We start from the raw sequence: 15,406 nt of genomic DNA, 5'->3' as shown, positions 1-15,406 counted from the left end.
CTACTAAGCATGGTCTAATTTTAAATTGGGAAAATGTTTTGAGACTTCGACACTGTGCCTTGAAGCTAAGAAATATTAAATCTGAGGACTTGAAGGTAGTGCAATTTTCTAATGAAAAGTGGCTGGATTGGGTCATCCTTCATTTACATCCTAGCTTGGTGCGAAATATCCTACTGGAAGAGGTGGGGGATTTGCTCCCCTTGGGATTCAAGATATCGGAGAGCCCCTTTTTTGGATAACCGGAGGAAGAGGTGACCAGGGATGCCCAGTCTAGAAAGCTTAAGTTGAGAGTGGAAGTGAAGTCCCATAAGGGGAAGATCCATCCGGAGCCACCTCTGACCATGCAGAGATCTACCTGTAAAGATTAACTTTCAACCTTGGGGAGAAGAGCGCTTCCACTGATAAAAATTACTACGGGCAGATCTACACAAGGAAAAAGGGAGATAAAGACCGACCAGGATTGAAAAATGCAAGAGAAGAGATGACAAGACCGGTCATGGCTGGCTAGAGCCTTGGCGCAAAGGTCTGAGAATTAATATTAAAAAAGGAGGATCTGGTGACCCTTCTATGGTGTTGCTGGAACACGAGGGATCACAAGCATCTTTTCCATAAAGAGGGTGTGGATCTAAAAAATGTGTACGCAGGAGACCTGGCTTTGTGTTTCCCCCATTTGTGACTGTTTTGTGGTCAGCTGCAATCCAGCTAAAAATAATGCAGTGGGACGCCCGTCATCCGGGCTTCTAAACCTGATAAAATTGAGTAGTAGTTTAAAAATCCTGGAAACCCTAATCCTCATGTCCAAATTGTTACTGTGATCTGGGAAAGAGCTGGGGTGCACCAAAAGTGTCTCTGGTGATATTTATTCTGTATTGGAATCCAGTGTCTGAGTGACATCTCGATTGTTAACATGATAATGTCTTTGATAGATAAGGTGTATATGAAAGACCCGAGCCCCCATATTGTAATCTGTGGTGACCTTAATCTAAGATGCTTTGACACAGAGGGGACACTATTACCCTCTGTGAGCTTGGAGAAAAAGGCCTTACTATGGACAAACAAACTGAAAGCGTGTGACATCTTTATGCTAAATGGCCAAACAAAGGGTAATATCCCAGCTCAGAATAAGTGATCTAGAGGCAAACACAACACTCTTGCCTTGACTCTATTTTGTCTCACATAGTGTAAATAAATGGGTCACCAGATTCGGTGTAAGACCAATGGGGAATAGCGATTATCAACTCTTGTAGTTAAAATAGAACCAGGGTAGAGAGTCTCAGGTTAGAATGAAGGCTGAAAATATCCAGATAAATCAGGGTAGTAATAGGCTTAAAATTAGACCTGGGGATGTGCCTGTTGTTGTGGAGGGTCTGAGGCAATTAGTATTGGCTAGGGGAGCTACATTAAACTTTGATGGGATATTGTTGCAGTTCCAAACCAAGCCTAGCCTGTGCCCCCATCATGGGGTAAAGCGACTCAACTATTATAACAAAGAACTGGTGGAGGAAATGAAAAGGCTTTGTGCTGACCTGAGAAATTTCAGTCTACTGAAGGGTAAGGATAGATATACTCTGGTGAAAAAAGTTAACAGCAATACAGAAATTGGTTGTTGTTTACTAAGGCCCAACAGGTACAATACGATGCTGAAGAAATAATGAAATTGATAACAAAAAAAAGAACATGAGACCTATGGGCCTTATTAAATAAAAATGATTTATAGGATACCGACAGTAACAGAAACTAACTGGGTTAGGGACTTTCCCCAGCTTTTTGCAAGTAGGATACTGGCAGCAACGGAAATCAAATTGTTTAGGCATTCTGCACAGTTTCGGGCAAGTGGGGATGATAAGGAAAGTCCAAATATGAATAAGCAAGATACAAAATAGGCCACTGAGTTTGATAAAGAGGATATCATTGATTTGATAAAAAAGCTAAATAACTCACGGCAGCTTGCCCAGATGGCCTAAACAATAACATACCTAAGCAGAACCCAATTATGTGGGCAGAATTCTGTTTCTTATAATTAATTCATGTTCTGGAGTTCAGGGACGTCCCAGAGTCTTGGGAATCGGCCTCGATTATCCCGGTGATCAAGAAGGGTGACAGGGAAGACCTGAAAAACTATAGACCGATCGCCCTTCTGGACACATTGGGAAAGATCTTTGCCTCCACCCTGCTGCGGCATCTGCTTCGATGGACAAGAGATGCTGGGTACCTTCATGTGAGACAGACTTGGGGGGATAGGGACTAGCCTCAACCTCTTCCTGCTGAATGCACTAAAGGCAAGAACATTTAAATCACAGTTATATTTGGGATTTATCAACCTAAAGCAGGCCTTTGATAGTGTCAGCAGGGAGAGGTTGTGGGCAAAACGAATAGCCTGGGGTTGCCCCATGGACTTGTTAGAGACAGTCATGCCTTTGTACTCAAAGACAAGTGTGAGAGTCAGATCGTCTACTCAGGGACTACGCTCTGACAAAATCCAAACACATAGGGGTCTGAATCTGGGGTGCTACCTGGCTGGGGTCTCATTTGTATCTGTATTTGGCAGATATTGAAGAGGGGCAGGGGAGAGTGCAAACTTTTCCACCTAGAATATACAATCATCCGGTTCCTTGGATCTTCTATGCGGACAATATTGTCATTTTAGGCCAGACGCAAATATGTTTGTAGAGGAGATTGAATGAAATAGTAAAATATTTCGAGCTGGATGATCTTAAGATCAAAGTAAAAAAAAAACTCAAATAATGATCTTGGAACCAAAAAGGGGGGAAAAGGAGGCTGGGATTCAGATGGAGGGTGGCAAAAGCAACCTTGGAATGTGTGGATTCAATAACATATCTGCGCGTCTGTCTGAATCGTAGTATAATTGAAACGCAATGGATGGAGAGTGCAAAATTGAAATGTAGGAGATGAACAACTCAGGCGGTGATACTGCATAAAAGGTTTGGGAAATTCTCCCTGGTCCCAGTAAGAACCTTCTTAGGGCATCATCAACAGTGTTGACATAAAAATGTTAACGTACTGCACAACCCCCTCCATTTGTTTGCAACATCTACTTTCTGCTTACCCATTCTCTTATCTTGCCCTTAAACAGTTTCTTTTCTCCAGCAGACTACAGTCTGAACACCACTGTCGAGGGCACAGTACACAGCTACATAGAGAAGGCTAGGTGCTCTGAAACTACTATAGTGGGGATTTGATTTGATTCATTATAAAAAGCATCTAAACATCCATTCCATTGGTACAGCTGTTCCCAATCCATTTAATGGGGGACTGATTAATCCAGAGATTTAAAAAAAGAAAATGCAAATTAAGTTAATTAAAAGATCGATGCATCATAAGATTTGTTTCAACATCTACTATTTGGGGACTCAAGCATCACTAAAATCAGAATCCAACAAAGTTTTGATAAAATGGTTTAGTATCTTAATTTTGTGGTTATGATTAAAACCTGATGTCCTAACACTTGAGGCAGACGTGTTAATAGCCGAGAGTTTTAAGACTCTACAATAGACAAAATTGGCATAGAGCCAGACATGGGGCCATGGAGCTGTAATGCAGACACGTCTTCTTAACAACTGTGGGGAGAGTCGATTAATCTCTTGATGTTGAATATGGATGGTTTCAGGTTCTACGTCTGTTGGTCGCCTTTATTAGTGAGCTCAGAGCTTTTTTTCCCTCGGCATTACCCCCAGCTCCTCATTTGTCTGGGATGTAGATTTCATCATAATTCCCTTGTTTAACTGAACTCATAAAATCCTGCCTCAGATTTCGAGACACACCCAGACCATACCACATTAATACATTTGTTAGTTCACTAACTCAACTGTTCAAAATTTCAATAGTGTTAAGCAGGAGTGAAACAGGGTTTAGGGGTGCATGGGGGGAGGCAACGTCCAGAACAAATAACCACAGTCAACAGAGCCAGTGAGTAGAACAAGCAAGAAAACTTGAAATAGCAAGTAACTTATTAATACTTGCAAGTTTGCTCCCACCCTCACTAGACTCTCACTGGGCTTCGACTAGCAGCCAACAGTAATATCCAATAGTAACATCATGGGGAGAGTTTGTGGCTAATCAGACCAAGTGGAACATGGGTGGAATCTGTCAGTAACTGTCTGTGTTCTCCGAGGGCATCAGAGTCAATCCCGTGTACCCCATTTATTTTTATGATCTTCGTTGCCAAAAGCCACCTTTGCCCTTACATGCACCTCATTCCCCCCCATCCCGGATTCCACCGGCAGGCCACCTCTTCCCAGTCTCCCCTCTTCCATTCACCTTTTGCCTCTGGCTTCCCTCGTTTTGGCTCTGAATGGAAATAGTAAAGGCTCAACATCCCTTTAACACTTGCCTTTGTGGACATAGTTGCTTTCATTATCAAATAAGCACATATTGGTCGTGCAAAGCCTGTTTCCTTTAAAAAAATAAAATGAAACACCAAAACCTATAAGGGGGCAACCACCAAGTCGCTAATAGCTATCACTGCTCTGTTCTGCAGGGGGATAGGTGGGTGAGGAACAGGGCAAGTAACTGCCCTGTGCTCTCCCCACAGTTGGGCATAACTTAGGCTTAGGCCTCTGTCTGCTGGGCGTTTTTTGCCCTGTTCACCCCGGAAAGAAGGTATGATAAGGATAGTCCAGAGCATTAGGTTCAGCCCAGAGGTTTCCATTAAGCTAACCATCACGATGACCCGCCCTTAACTCCCCAGTGTCTTCGAACAAGTTCTCCTATACGCAGCGAAAAATAAGCACCAGGGCTACTAGGAGCGCAATGTACAAACCAATGGATGCCCTGGTACACATGGGAAATCCCAACGAAAGGTTGGAAGTCTCAGAAGTGTAAATAAGAGAAAGGCAATGAATGAATACAGTTATAACCCTCACATTCGGGAAAGGAAGGGGCCGTAATGGCCGTTCAGCTCAAGCCTAAGGTAAGCCAGAGCCTAACTGCACTCTCCGACGCATGCATCAAGATACATAGTACACTGGGAATGGGGGATGATGACACTCTCAACCTGGGGCAGTCAGGAGACCTACCAGGGTATTTGCCTGAGCCAGTCCTGCCACAGTGGTGGGGTGAGAGCTGGGAAGTGCCCCAGTCTCTGTTCCCCCGTATGTGCCTGGTTGCAAGTGGGAAGTACTGCTTTTGATCATCACATACCTGCTGTATAACATGCTGGCCATTGTTTCCCCTCTTCCCTTTCAGAACTACTGAATCCAGAAATCCAGAAATCCTTGAGACGAAAAACGGAACTATCAACACACATGCAAGGAATGCTGAGGCAAACATCAAGCTGGAGCAATGTTGCAGACTGGTAATCAAGACGCTCATTCACAGCAAACCACGAACTGGACACCGACATACGCTGTACGGTACCACCATTTCTAAACACTGTCAGACAGTCGTCTGGAAAGGGAGCGGGGATAAAAGAGTGCTTTATAACTTCAGACCTGTAGAACCCAGCCCATAGGGGAGATCAAAGCAGAGATGTGTAAGGTGACTGGGTGGGTGGAAAGAGGGTGAGAGAACAAGGAGAGAATAGATAGTAGAGATTAGAGGGAGTGGATAGTAGTAGAGGGCAGAGTGAAAGGTAGGAGCAAGGAGTAGAGGTGAGAGAATAACAGAGAGAAAGAGGAGAGAGGGAGAGAGAGAAAATGGGTCAGTAGAAGGAAGAGAAAGGAAGGCACATCAGGGGGGGAATATGAGAGAATGAGAGAGATAAGAACAAGTGAGACCTGGGCAGTTGGAAGGCAACAGTTCCTGTTTCAAAGACCACTACAATTCTTGTGGGAGACCAGGTTCGGATCCACCTAGAAGACCTCAGAGGGAGTCACATAAAGCTACTACCTTTAGACCCTCATCGGCATCCAGTGACAATTTAGATAGTAGGGTTTATCCATCTCTAGTTACCATCTTTGGGATTAGAGAAGTCTCGGGTAGGGTGGATGAATACCATAAGAAGACTAGAGAGAGTGACTGCCCTTAGGAAAAGCCCCTTTAAATGGACAATAAAAACCCTTCAAGCTTCAATAAGCGTTTTTGCATTTTTGTGGCCTGTGACAACAGACTCATGCAGCAGTCTATTACTGTGGATGCTTTGCTAATCCAAGATTTGACTGGTTCCTCTTGTACAGGTTTCTGCAGATTCTAGACAAAATGTTAAATAGTGCTGTATTTGGCATTGTTTATCTGGAAATATACGAAAATGTCGCCAAAATAACTGCCACCAGGCAGGTACTGCAACGTTCCCCATACACATTATCCCAACTTCCATTACTGTGCCCAAGAAGAGCAGGGGTTGTGGGGTGTCCCCCGCTCTCCTTGGCCGCAGTAATGGGAGTCGGGGGTGTCCCCCGCTTACCATTACAGTAAGCAGTGTATAATACATTTAAAAAAATCTATTTTTTAAAAAAGAACCCAGCAGCATCAGCCCCACGTAAGTACTAGGAACTGATGCTGCAGGGGTACAAGGCCGTCGGCGGCACACAGAAGTGTGCAGCAGTAAAGGTAAGTGGGGGGGTGCGGGTTGGAGGATTGCGGGGCGGGGCATGCAGGAAAAAGTGATGTATTTGATCACTGCGCCACGCCGTAATTGGAGTCGAAATTTCGTCGGCGGAATTACAGGCAGCGCAGTGATCACATAGATTTGTTTATCTGGGTGCAAGACTATGCTTGCATGCACTGTGCACATATTTCACAATGTTATAATTTCGCACATAAGTCTATTTGCAAATTTAAGTGCGAAGTTTGCGTTTACTAGAAGAATACAAATTGATTTTGTAAAAATGTTTTTGTAAAGTGTCCATTGGCAAGATGTGCAGACTTTTTTTACTGAATTTACACAACTGTCTTTTAATGTACAAAGAGTAATCCATTAAGCAAGACAGAATTGCTGCGTTTCTTCTAAAACAGTAAGAAGCAACCACCACAACTTACTTGTGCCCCTGCAGCTCAAGCGCTGTTCCTTTTCTTCCTCCTATATCCCACATGATAATGGAATGATCTGAACTGCCAGAAAACAACACTCTCTGCACCGGGTCCCAACAAAGAGCTGTCACACTCCCTAAAAAGAAAGACAAGAAAAAGTGGTAGTAAAACGACAGATAAACGGTTACCTCAACTGTAGGTGCATGAACAAATACAGGTAATGGCAACGGTTGGGATACCATGAACAAACAGAGCAGACAGGGTGTCATCTTAAAGGGGAAATAAAATGTATCAGTTGAAATCAATCAAAAACCATCCAGTGATGCCAAACATCTCATGTCAGAACTGGTCCATATGGAAACAAAGCTTCCATGAAGACTATTTTCAATACACACATCGCGTCAAACATAATGGAGTGTTCTTTCACACTCCATCTGCACTCGCACGTTGATATTCTGGCATACCAGCAGAGGCGTTGCTAGGAGGGGGGGGGGCTAAGAGGGCTATAGCCCCTGGTCTTTTGGTTGTAGCCCCGGATAGAATTTGAGGAGCTACAACCAAAAGGCTAGCTAGCCCCCAGCACCGACAGTTCTGACATCAGTGTAGCACCAGGTCTTTTCCGACCTAGCAACACCCCTGCATACCAGACTCTGCTCTTAATCCGCACATCGATCAATAAAGTGGGTACTATTAATTGAGTACTAACACCTTTCATCTGAATGCTTAGAAGCAGGAGGAGTGAAGCATAATAACGTATTAATCATTACATTGATGATTATTTTTAAAACCCATTAAGAAATCCTCTGCCCATATAAAAAAACAAATAATGTTGGTCAGTTGCTTGTTATCAGGTCAGTATTGCAATTAATTAAGTAAAAATATTGCCATATTTTCCACTACACATTGTGCCATCCAAGTCACCTGGATCTCCTGCGATTTCTACTGACATCGTCTGTGCATCTGCAACATAACCTTCAGAGGGTAGTGCTATAAAATGTCTGAATTACCACACTTGAAAGTTGTGCATTCAAACCCTCGTCTCCCCGCCATTAACATCATGCGAGAAGATTGCCAGCATGTCGGTGGAACTACTACAATTCCATTTCTAATGCCTTCATTGTACTTCCAAAATTAGAAGAATCTCTCACATCTCTCACTTCATATGAACGGTGTGTGGGGTCTTGGGCGACTGTTGTTCTAGGAACTGGATATTAGGAATTGACATTGATTGGTGGATCAGACTAATTATAATAATAACAGGCCAAATAATGTTGCATCTTTTCATCAGCAAGTGAAAAATGCAGCACTATTCTGTGACAAGCTCAGATCACTAAACGGGATGGTCTGCCTAAGGTGCTCCATTCATTGGTTACTGGACAGAAACTAGTACCAGTAAAGACCTCAAATGGACCACAGCCACAGGAATACAAAAAATAATGAAAAATAAAGGCATCTTGGTATTCAAAGTACCAAACTTTCTACATAATCAAGGAAGTTGACATTCTAATAGTTGCCTTGTAACCAAAGTATTATAAAGCTAGGAAGAACGGAAGGGTGGCACGAGGCTATTCTCTATACCTCAAGAAGGGTTCCCTGTACTAGAATAAAACTGGGAAATCATAATCCTGATTCTTAAACTCCAGAAACAAGGGGAAGCTAACAACATTTCTGATGAGGAATTTTAGAGACCATCTATACACACAATGCCACATAGGCAATAATCCATTATAAAAATACAAATGTATTGTTGCTTATACCATTAAAAAGACGCTGAAAGAAGTCTAAAAACTACACTGTGCCGGCAATAATACATCGAGTAATCTATTCACAGATTAGCATTTCATCTGGTGAGATTTACAACTTCATTAACTTCTTCTCAGCTGTTGATATTTACAACATTATTTTACTCTTCACAATCCAGTGCTATTTATTAATACCTATGAAGACATTTATTCTAAACATTCTTATAAAAAGGTCTCAATACGGCTCCACTAGTTGTTATAGTTTCCCTTTTTTGTACATCTTCCACACAGTTCAAATGACTGTTGTGTTGATCCTACATGCACGTTTCTATCCTCTTTCCTTTCATATGCTGGGCATTCTTCGGGAAATAACATCACTCATAGTGTCCACTAATTTACCCGTAAGATTAGATGAAATATTGGAGAGAGGCGTTATAATTTCTCAGGAGGACTATCGAATGCAATGGTGTCCTCAAGGTCTAAAGCTCTGAATCATTTCCCTGCAGTGGTATTACCCCTTGAATATGCAGTGTTTTGCTCGTCTCATCTGGGGGAGTGGGGATTGGTGGGCGGGGAGGTGGCGAACTTATTTGGAGTCAGGCATATATGTTCATTGGTCATGTATGTCCATGAAATTGAATAAACAGAATTTTAAAAAATGATTGCCTGAAACTGCCGTCATGGAATCGAAGGGAGCTTAGTTCCCAAAGTCGTCATGCTCCCAGCTGCTGTACAGCTTGGCAATGCAATAGGGCATCTAATGACTTTACGGCACTGCAGTTTGTGGTCAGGTGACTTGTACAGGATCTCTGCCGCGTTTGATAAGCGAGTTATGATTTTATCTTTCAAAATCGAAAATAAACAAATTGGTGCGCACTCTGTACTCAGTGTCGCTTTCCTCTTATTTGGCTTTTGCCGTTTGTGGTCACAGGACTTTCACGGTATCTCTGCTGTGTTTGATATCAGAGTTACAATTTTGTTGTCCAGCCTTCCCACTCTGGTCACTACTTCGGACCTCTTCATATTCAACTTCCACCTCCAACTCCACTTCACCTAAGCATATGAAGCCCTACTCTCCATTGGGGATATGGTGCCCTGCTCACCCAGGTCAGTTTTCACTATACCAATTTCCATGGTCCGACCATCACACCTCCCTATTCACACCATCTTGCCCAAACTCTGGACAATGTAAACCATCCTTCCACTCCTGATAATACAGCTCCTCTTGCTCAGTTGTTGTCCTCTGATGTCACTAGGTCCTCTCCACTTTCTAAAATCCCTTCTGACATAAAATTAAACTCTTCCTTCACCAACCTTCTCCAATAAATCCTCTTCCACAATTTCTCTTACTCCACCTCCTCTGATCTTACTTATTACATCCTCCTTTGCGTCCTTCTCACCCTCAAGGTCTTCTCTCCTGTGCTCTTCTTCCACCACCTTTGCTGTACTCTCCAGCTACCTCTCTGCTTTCTGCTCCAAAATACTTCCTGCTGCTCAGCAAAGTCCGCCCCTCCTCAACCTCAGCAGCCCATAAACTGAGCTGTGTGTTATTTTGTTTTTTATGCCACCTTTGCTTCTCCCCCAAAATGGATATCAGCCTGATGGCTAGCATCTGTTTGGTCTGTAGGGAGGTCTAGCCTGAATGTATTGCTTGACTCTCAGGTGACATTTCCGTAGCATGGCTAGTAAAGCTGAGTCTATAAGAGGCAGAGCAGCCATTTCGAATCTCATTGGGATGCCCAGCCTCACTGTCTGCTTGCAGTTTTATGGCCTCTTCCTCTGTGAGCCTAACTGGTAGGTGTCCCTCTATATTCATGAGACTTCATGGTGTTTCCTTCCTCCTCTTCTAATACTCCACCAAATTGTTGTGAAGTCAGGGCTGTGTATGCTCCTTGGTTCATTGTTCATATGGGTTATAGTTGTGGGCTCCACTGAGCCATCCTCCCTAACGGTTGAACAGCATCTCTGATGGCTGTCCAACTATCCCTCTGAGTGTTCCTGTCCTTGTGACCGGGATTGTCGTTACTTAATCTTGTAAAGTTTTCTTTCCATAATCCGGATGGATTATGGAAGAGGTGGTCTTTCACCTCTTGCCCCATAAAGAAATCTTGGGTGGCCCAAGTTGGAAAAGTATTCCCTGGTGTTCTATCAACCCTGTGGGACTTGGCTGGGGAGCCCACAAGGGGGGGGAAATCCCCAGTCGCCCTTTCTGAATCCGATGCAGGTTTTGATGTGGGCGTTCCCATATTAACTTGTCAAATTGAGGTTTACTTAGGTGGAGCAGTTGCTATCCGGTTCAACATGTGACAGTCCCCGGCTATGAATATGGGCTGCTGTAGAGGTGACCTGGAAAGTGTTAGAATCACTCAGCTTGACACTCAGGGTGCAGCAGGGGACCTAGTCACAACCCCAAAATGAATAATAGGTCTACAAGAGTTTATGGCAGGCACATGCTCCCGAGATGTTGCCTAAATCAATCTGTCATCTAGGTGGGGTTATGCATACATCCTCTAACAAAAATAGGAGGCCATTATCATCATTACCTAGGAGGTGAAAATCATTGTGGACTGATGAAAATGTTATATAAGAGAAAAGAAAAACATGCATAAATACATGCGAAGTTCAGTGAACCTGATTGTTTCTCCTGTCCAGGGTCAGGTGGCCCCACACGTAATGCAGAATGAAAAGAGTGGAGGAGAAAGGTTGAACTGGTGGTGGCTGTAGGAGTAGTTGTTGTCGTTGAGTACAAGGAATCCTGAGCAAGCAAGAAAGCAGAGTTGAGGAAAAGGCCAAAGAAGCCAAGGATTGCAAGCACAAGTAAGCTCAGCACTGACAGCAATCGCTGGTGATGTGGTTAATCAACCACCAGCCTACTGCACATGCTAGTGGACTACACACACTTGAAAAGATTGAGTGAGATGCTTGAAAGAGTTTCACTAATCACTGGCCTCAAAATTGCTTTTACCAAGGAAATGGTAATCCTACAATTGCCACATTAAACCTGTGTGGATTAAACTAGGCCTTATGAAAGTAAAAAGATAATTCCTCTCTGCCAGAGGAAAGATCCTCTGACATATTTCAAATCGACTCGGCTTATTGAAATGTCATAATTGGCATCATTGGGGAGAACGACCTAAATAATAATAATAATACAATGTGAAGCCACTGTATGGACATTTGCAATTCATTCCTGAAACTATATGAACACTGCAACATTTTGGCTGAGTGAGATGCTACCCTTACTGTTGCTATCTTACATATACAAATACTGTGCAGATGTTCATTTTAATACATAAATGGTCATGGGTTCCACAAGTGCTTCTCTATAGCTATACTATTGCAAGCGGGTATGAGTTGCTATGATTGTTATTATTGTCTCTGTAAAGTGTAATTAAAAAGTACAATATAAAAAATCCCAATAGTTCTTTGCATCAGGATGCTAGGTTGGGGCATCAGAGGGTCGAGGCCCAGGGAGCATTTCCCCTTTGGTCACCGGCTAAGAATTTTTGTCTTTATGTACTCTTTTTTGAGGTTTTGCAATGTGGATCACGCATCAGCGCAAACAGTTTTCTTTTGTATGGTTACTGAGTGTTTGTGATCTTTCTAGTGTAGTCCCTGTAAATTAATTGGAAGGTACTCCCGGTACTCCAACAGTGTTTGTTACAGTACAGTAAACAAACTAAAGACTTAATGAAAATATTTCTTTTAAAAACAAAAAAGCAAAGACAGTCTGTGCTCTTGAGAGCAGTGATACTTAGCAGGCCATCCACCCGAGCAAGTAGAAGCAAAGGAAGGGGAAAGTAAAGATGGACTACAGAAGACTGGATTTGAACAGAGGGGAGGACATGAGCTGTGTGACATAGTTTGGTCAATAAGACTGAGCAGCCTTGCTAAGGGAAATGTCAGGCAGCCAGAAACCAAGCAAAGGCTTTTACTAAGCAGCAGCTCGCTCCTCCAAGGAGGTTAAAGGAATGGTGCGCTCATAAATATTATTGTCCCGAGGGTTCGGGCATGTGTTTTTAAGCATAGGTTGATCGATCGTACAAACATTTCCTATGCACCTTAACGTAGTTTTCGACTTTTGCACACAAGCGAAATCAAGCTAGAGGGCGCGGCCATTTTGTGATAATGTTATCCGTTGCCGCATCGCCCAAGCAGGACTGCCTTTGCGGCACTAAATCATATCCCCCGCCCCTGAACCTGACATCACTAGACGCATACCGCCCATTTCACAACGCCAAAGCACGTCTCGTGTCAACATTCTCTGCGCTTCAGCTAATGGCGTGTCGCCATGGAAATGGCAGGACACCTCTTTCCTCAATAAGTATAAACAGACCGCTTCACAACAGACATCAGATTTTCTATTCCATTCCTCTCACTGTATTTCTTTGAGTATTCTGTGACTCGTTTCTGCGCTCTGGTCAGCTACCTTTGTTGCTTGTAGCCCGTGCGAACAGATAGCAGTACCATCGCTATAAATTATTTTCGTTTGTTTACGCCACAATGGCAACAATAATGCCCTACCAGTACAAGCTGGAGTATTCCTAGGTGGAATTACTGGAAAGAGACATGCGGAAAGGATGGGGCTTCGGACGACAGTTGGGAGGACGATTCAACAGATAAAGAGCCTGGTCCTAGGCGCATGGACGGCGTTTCCACCTGGTGTACCTGCAATTGGTGCGCGCTAATGCCAAACGAGGAAGAGAACTGCTGCTGCCGAGAAAACTCCGGATGCTTGTCCTACATATCGCAAGGTGAGCCACGGCCGCAATGCGTTACCAAGCTGGCAGACTTCAGGGCAGCCTGCCTCACACGGTCCGTGTTGAGGATTTTGATGGTGCTTATGCACGAACTTCGCGCAACAGCCTGTTAGGGAGAATTCTCTTCTAAGGCTAATTTCCCAAACCTAGTGAGTCCCCCAGCAGCTTTGCTGGATTTTTGGGGATTGTTTTTTTCTCCTGCTAAGAGTGGGACTCTTTTCCTCCCACTCTTAGGCATGCTTTGAGGTATGTCTCTGACTTTTTGTGTGCTTATGGGCAAACCTGAGGATGTTGCTAAGGCACCCAAAGGTCCCACTAGAAATTCTGGAGGCCCTGTCCAGATGGTTTCTATTCTATCAGCCCTCATTCAGTGTAATAACATGACAGCGAGGATTCCTGTCAGTGTTCAGACTGAGGTGCCTGGGAGAGTCCTGTTGGGGAATGATCTAAAAACTCTAGGAGTAGTATCCAGTACCCCCAGGCCTCCAAGTATGGAGAAGCAGGACCTAACCAAATTGGCCAGAGAGACCACCTTAAGGGACCCCTCTAAGCCTGTGGGAACCTCTACTGAGAACCCCAAATCAAACCTTGGTGTTAGTAAGTTGACCTCTAACCCAGGCACATTTCAGGCTAATATGTTAGGAAAATGGGAGCCCGAACCAAGCACCATCATTGTTCCCCCAGTTTTAGAGTCTCTGACTCCCCCTGCTTCTGAGGAAGAGGTGGATAGACCAACTGGACCCCTCTCTAGGCCTAAGAGAACTGGTAATTCTCAGTGCTGGTGGAAAACCAGAAAAGAGAAGTCTAAGGCCAAAAACCTTCAGACTCTTGGACCTTCTACTGAAGACTCCAACTCAAATCCTAGTATTGGGAGGGAAACTCCTAAAATAGGTAAGGTTAGATCTAAGAGGAATGGGAGGCAGGTACATTGCCTAACCCCAACCCCTCCAACCAAGAGGCCTGAGACCCAACCTGCTCCCAACAGAGAGGTGGTGAGGAACACTGGAGGCCCCTCTAGATCTAAGGGAATCCTTTATAAGGACCCCTTGAAAAAGCCTAACACAGGTTCAGAAGTTGTACCAACTTCTGAAGGACTGGTCAACCAGATCCCCTATAAATTTAAAAAGGAAGATGTTCCTCAAAGGGTTTGTAGGTCATATAGCTTACAAAGAAAAACCTTTGATTTTTCCATTGAACACAGGTCAAGGTGTCACCACCAAAATGCTGATGGTCTCTCTAGGATGTTTATAACAGACTAGAGGTATGAGATTCATCCAGGAGTGGATTCAATCCTCCTGTCCCTTAGTCTGGGGGGGGGGGGGGAAGTGTTAGGGAGAATTCTGTTATAAGGCTAATTTCCCAAACCTAGTGAGTCCCCCAGCAGCTTTGCTGGATTTTTGGGGTTTGTTTTTTTTCTCCTGCTAAGAGTAAGACTCTTTTCCTCCCACTCTTAGGCATGATTTGAGGTATGTCTCTGACTTTTTGTGTACTTATGGGCTATGGGGTCTTTTACTCCATAGGGTATCACCTGTTTGTTTGTATGTGTTACACAGCACCCTCAGTGCAGTAACACAGGGGTGTCATAGTGACCCCAAACATAAGACTCCATACCCTGGGACTGACTACTGTCTCCCAGGGCATGTAAAGTCACCACTGACTTTACTAGTCCAAAACTGTGAACAGAACCAGTACAAACCATCATATTGTGGAAGTGCTGGAAGGGGTTAATTTGATTGCACCTGGGTCTGTTTTCAAGGGGTCACTGACCAGTCCCCCCTTGTCGAGTTTCTGGCTGGTGGCAGTGGTTACCACGCAAAATATTCCACCGGAATATTTCCTATGGGATTTTCCCATTGATTTTAAACGCACTACTTTTTGGTGCAATGTCAATATTAAATCAACGGTTGGGTCTTTTTGCCAGAACGCTTTTCAAAAATGGCGTTCGCGTCCGTCTCTGTAACTCTAACCAAGATCGAG

General features: G+C 43.8%; 1 protein-coding gene across 2 annotated transcripts in view; it reads right to left on the bottom strand.

Annotated features, from left to right (window-relative positions):
• The window catches only part of WDFY2 (WD repeat and FYVE domain containing 2), a 1,061,998-nt gene that overhangs the window by 458,701 nt on the left and 587,891 nt on the right, over positions 1 to 15,406 (bottom strand). For both annotated transcript variants that reach the window (XM_069640687.1, XM_069640686.1), the window contains exon 7: positions 6,937 to 7,063. In XM_069640687.1, the coding sequence (XP_069496788.1) occupies positions 6,937 to 7,063 (127 nt within the window). The remainder of the gene's footprint in view (positions 1 to 6,936; positions 7,064 to 15,406) is intronic.

Source organism: Ambystoma mexicanum, chromosome 7q (genome assembly GCF_040938575.1).
Source record: "Ambystoma mexicanum isolate Mex_15411 chromosome 7q, UKY_AmexF1_1, whole genome shotgun sequence".
NCBI lineage: Eukaryota > Metazoa > Chordata > Amphibia > Caudata > Ambystomatidae > Ambystoma > Ambystoma mexicanum.
The sequence above is the reverse complement of the archived record's forward strand: the minus strand, read 5'-3'. Positions and strand labels throughout refer to the sequence as shown.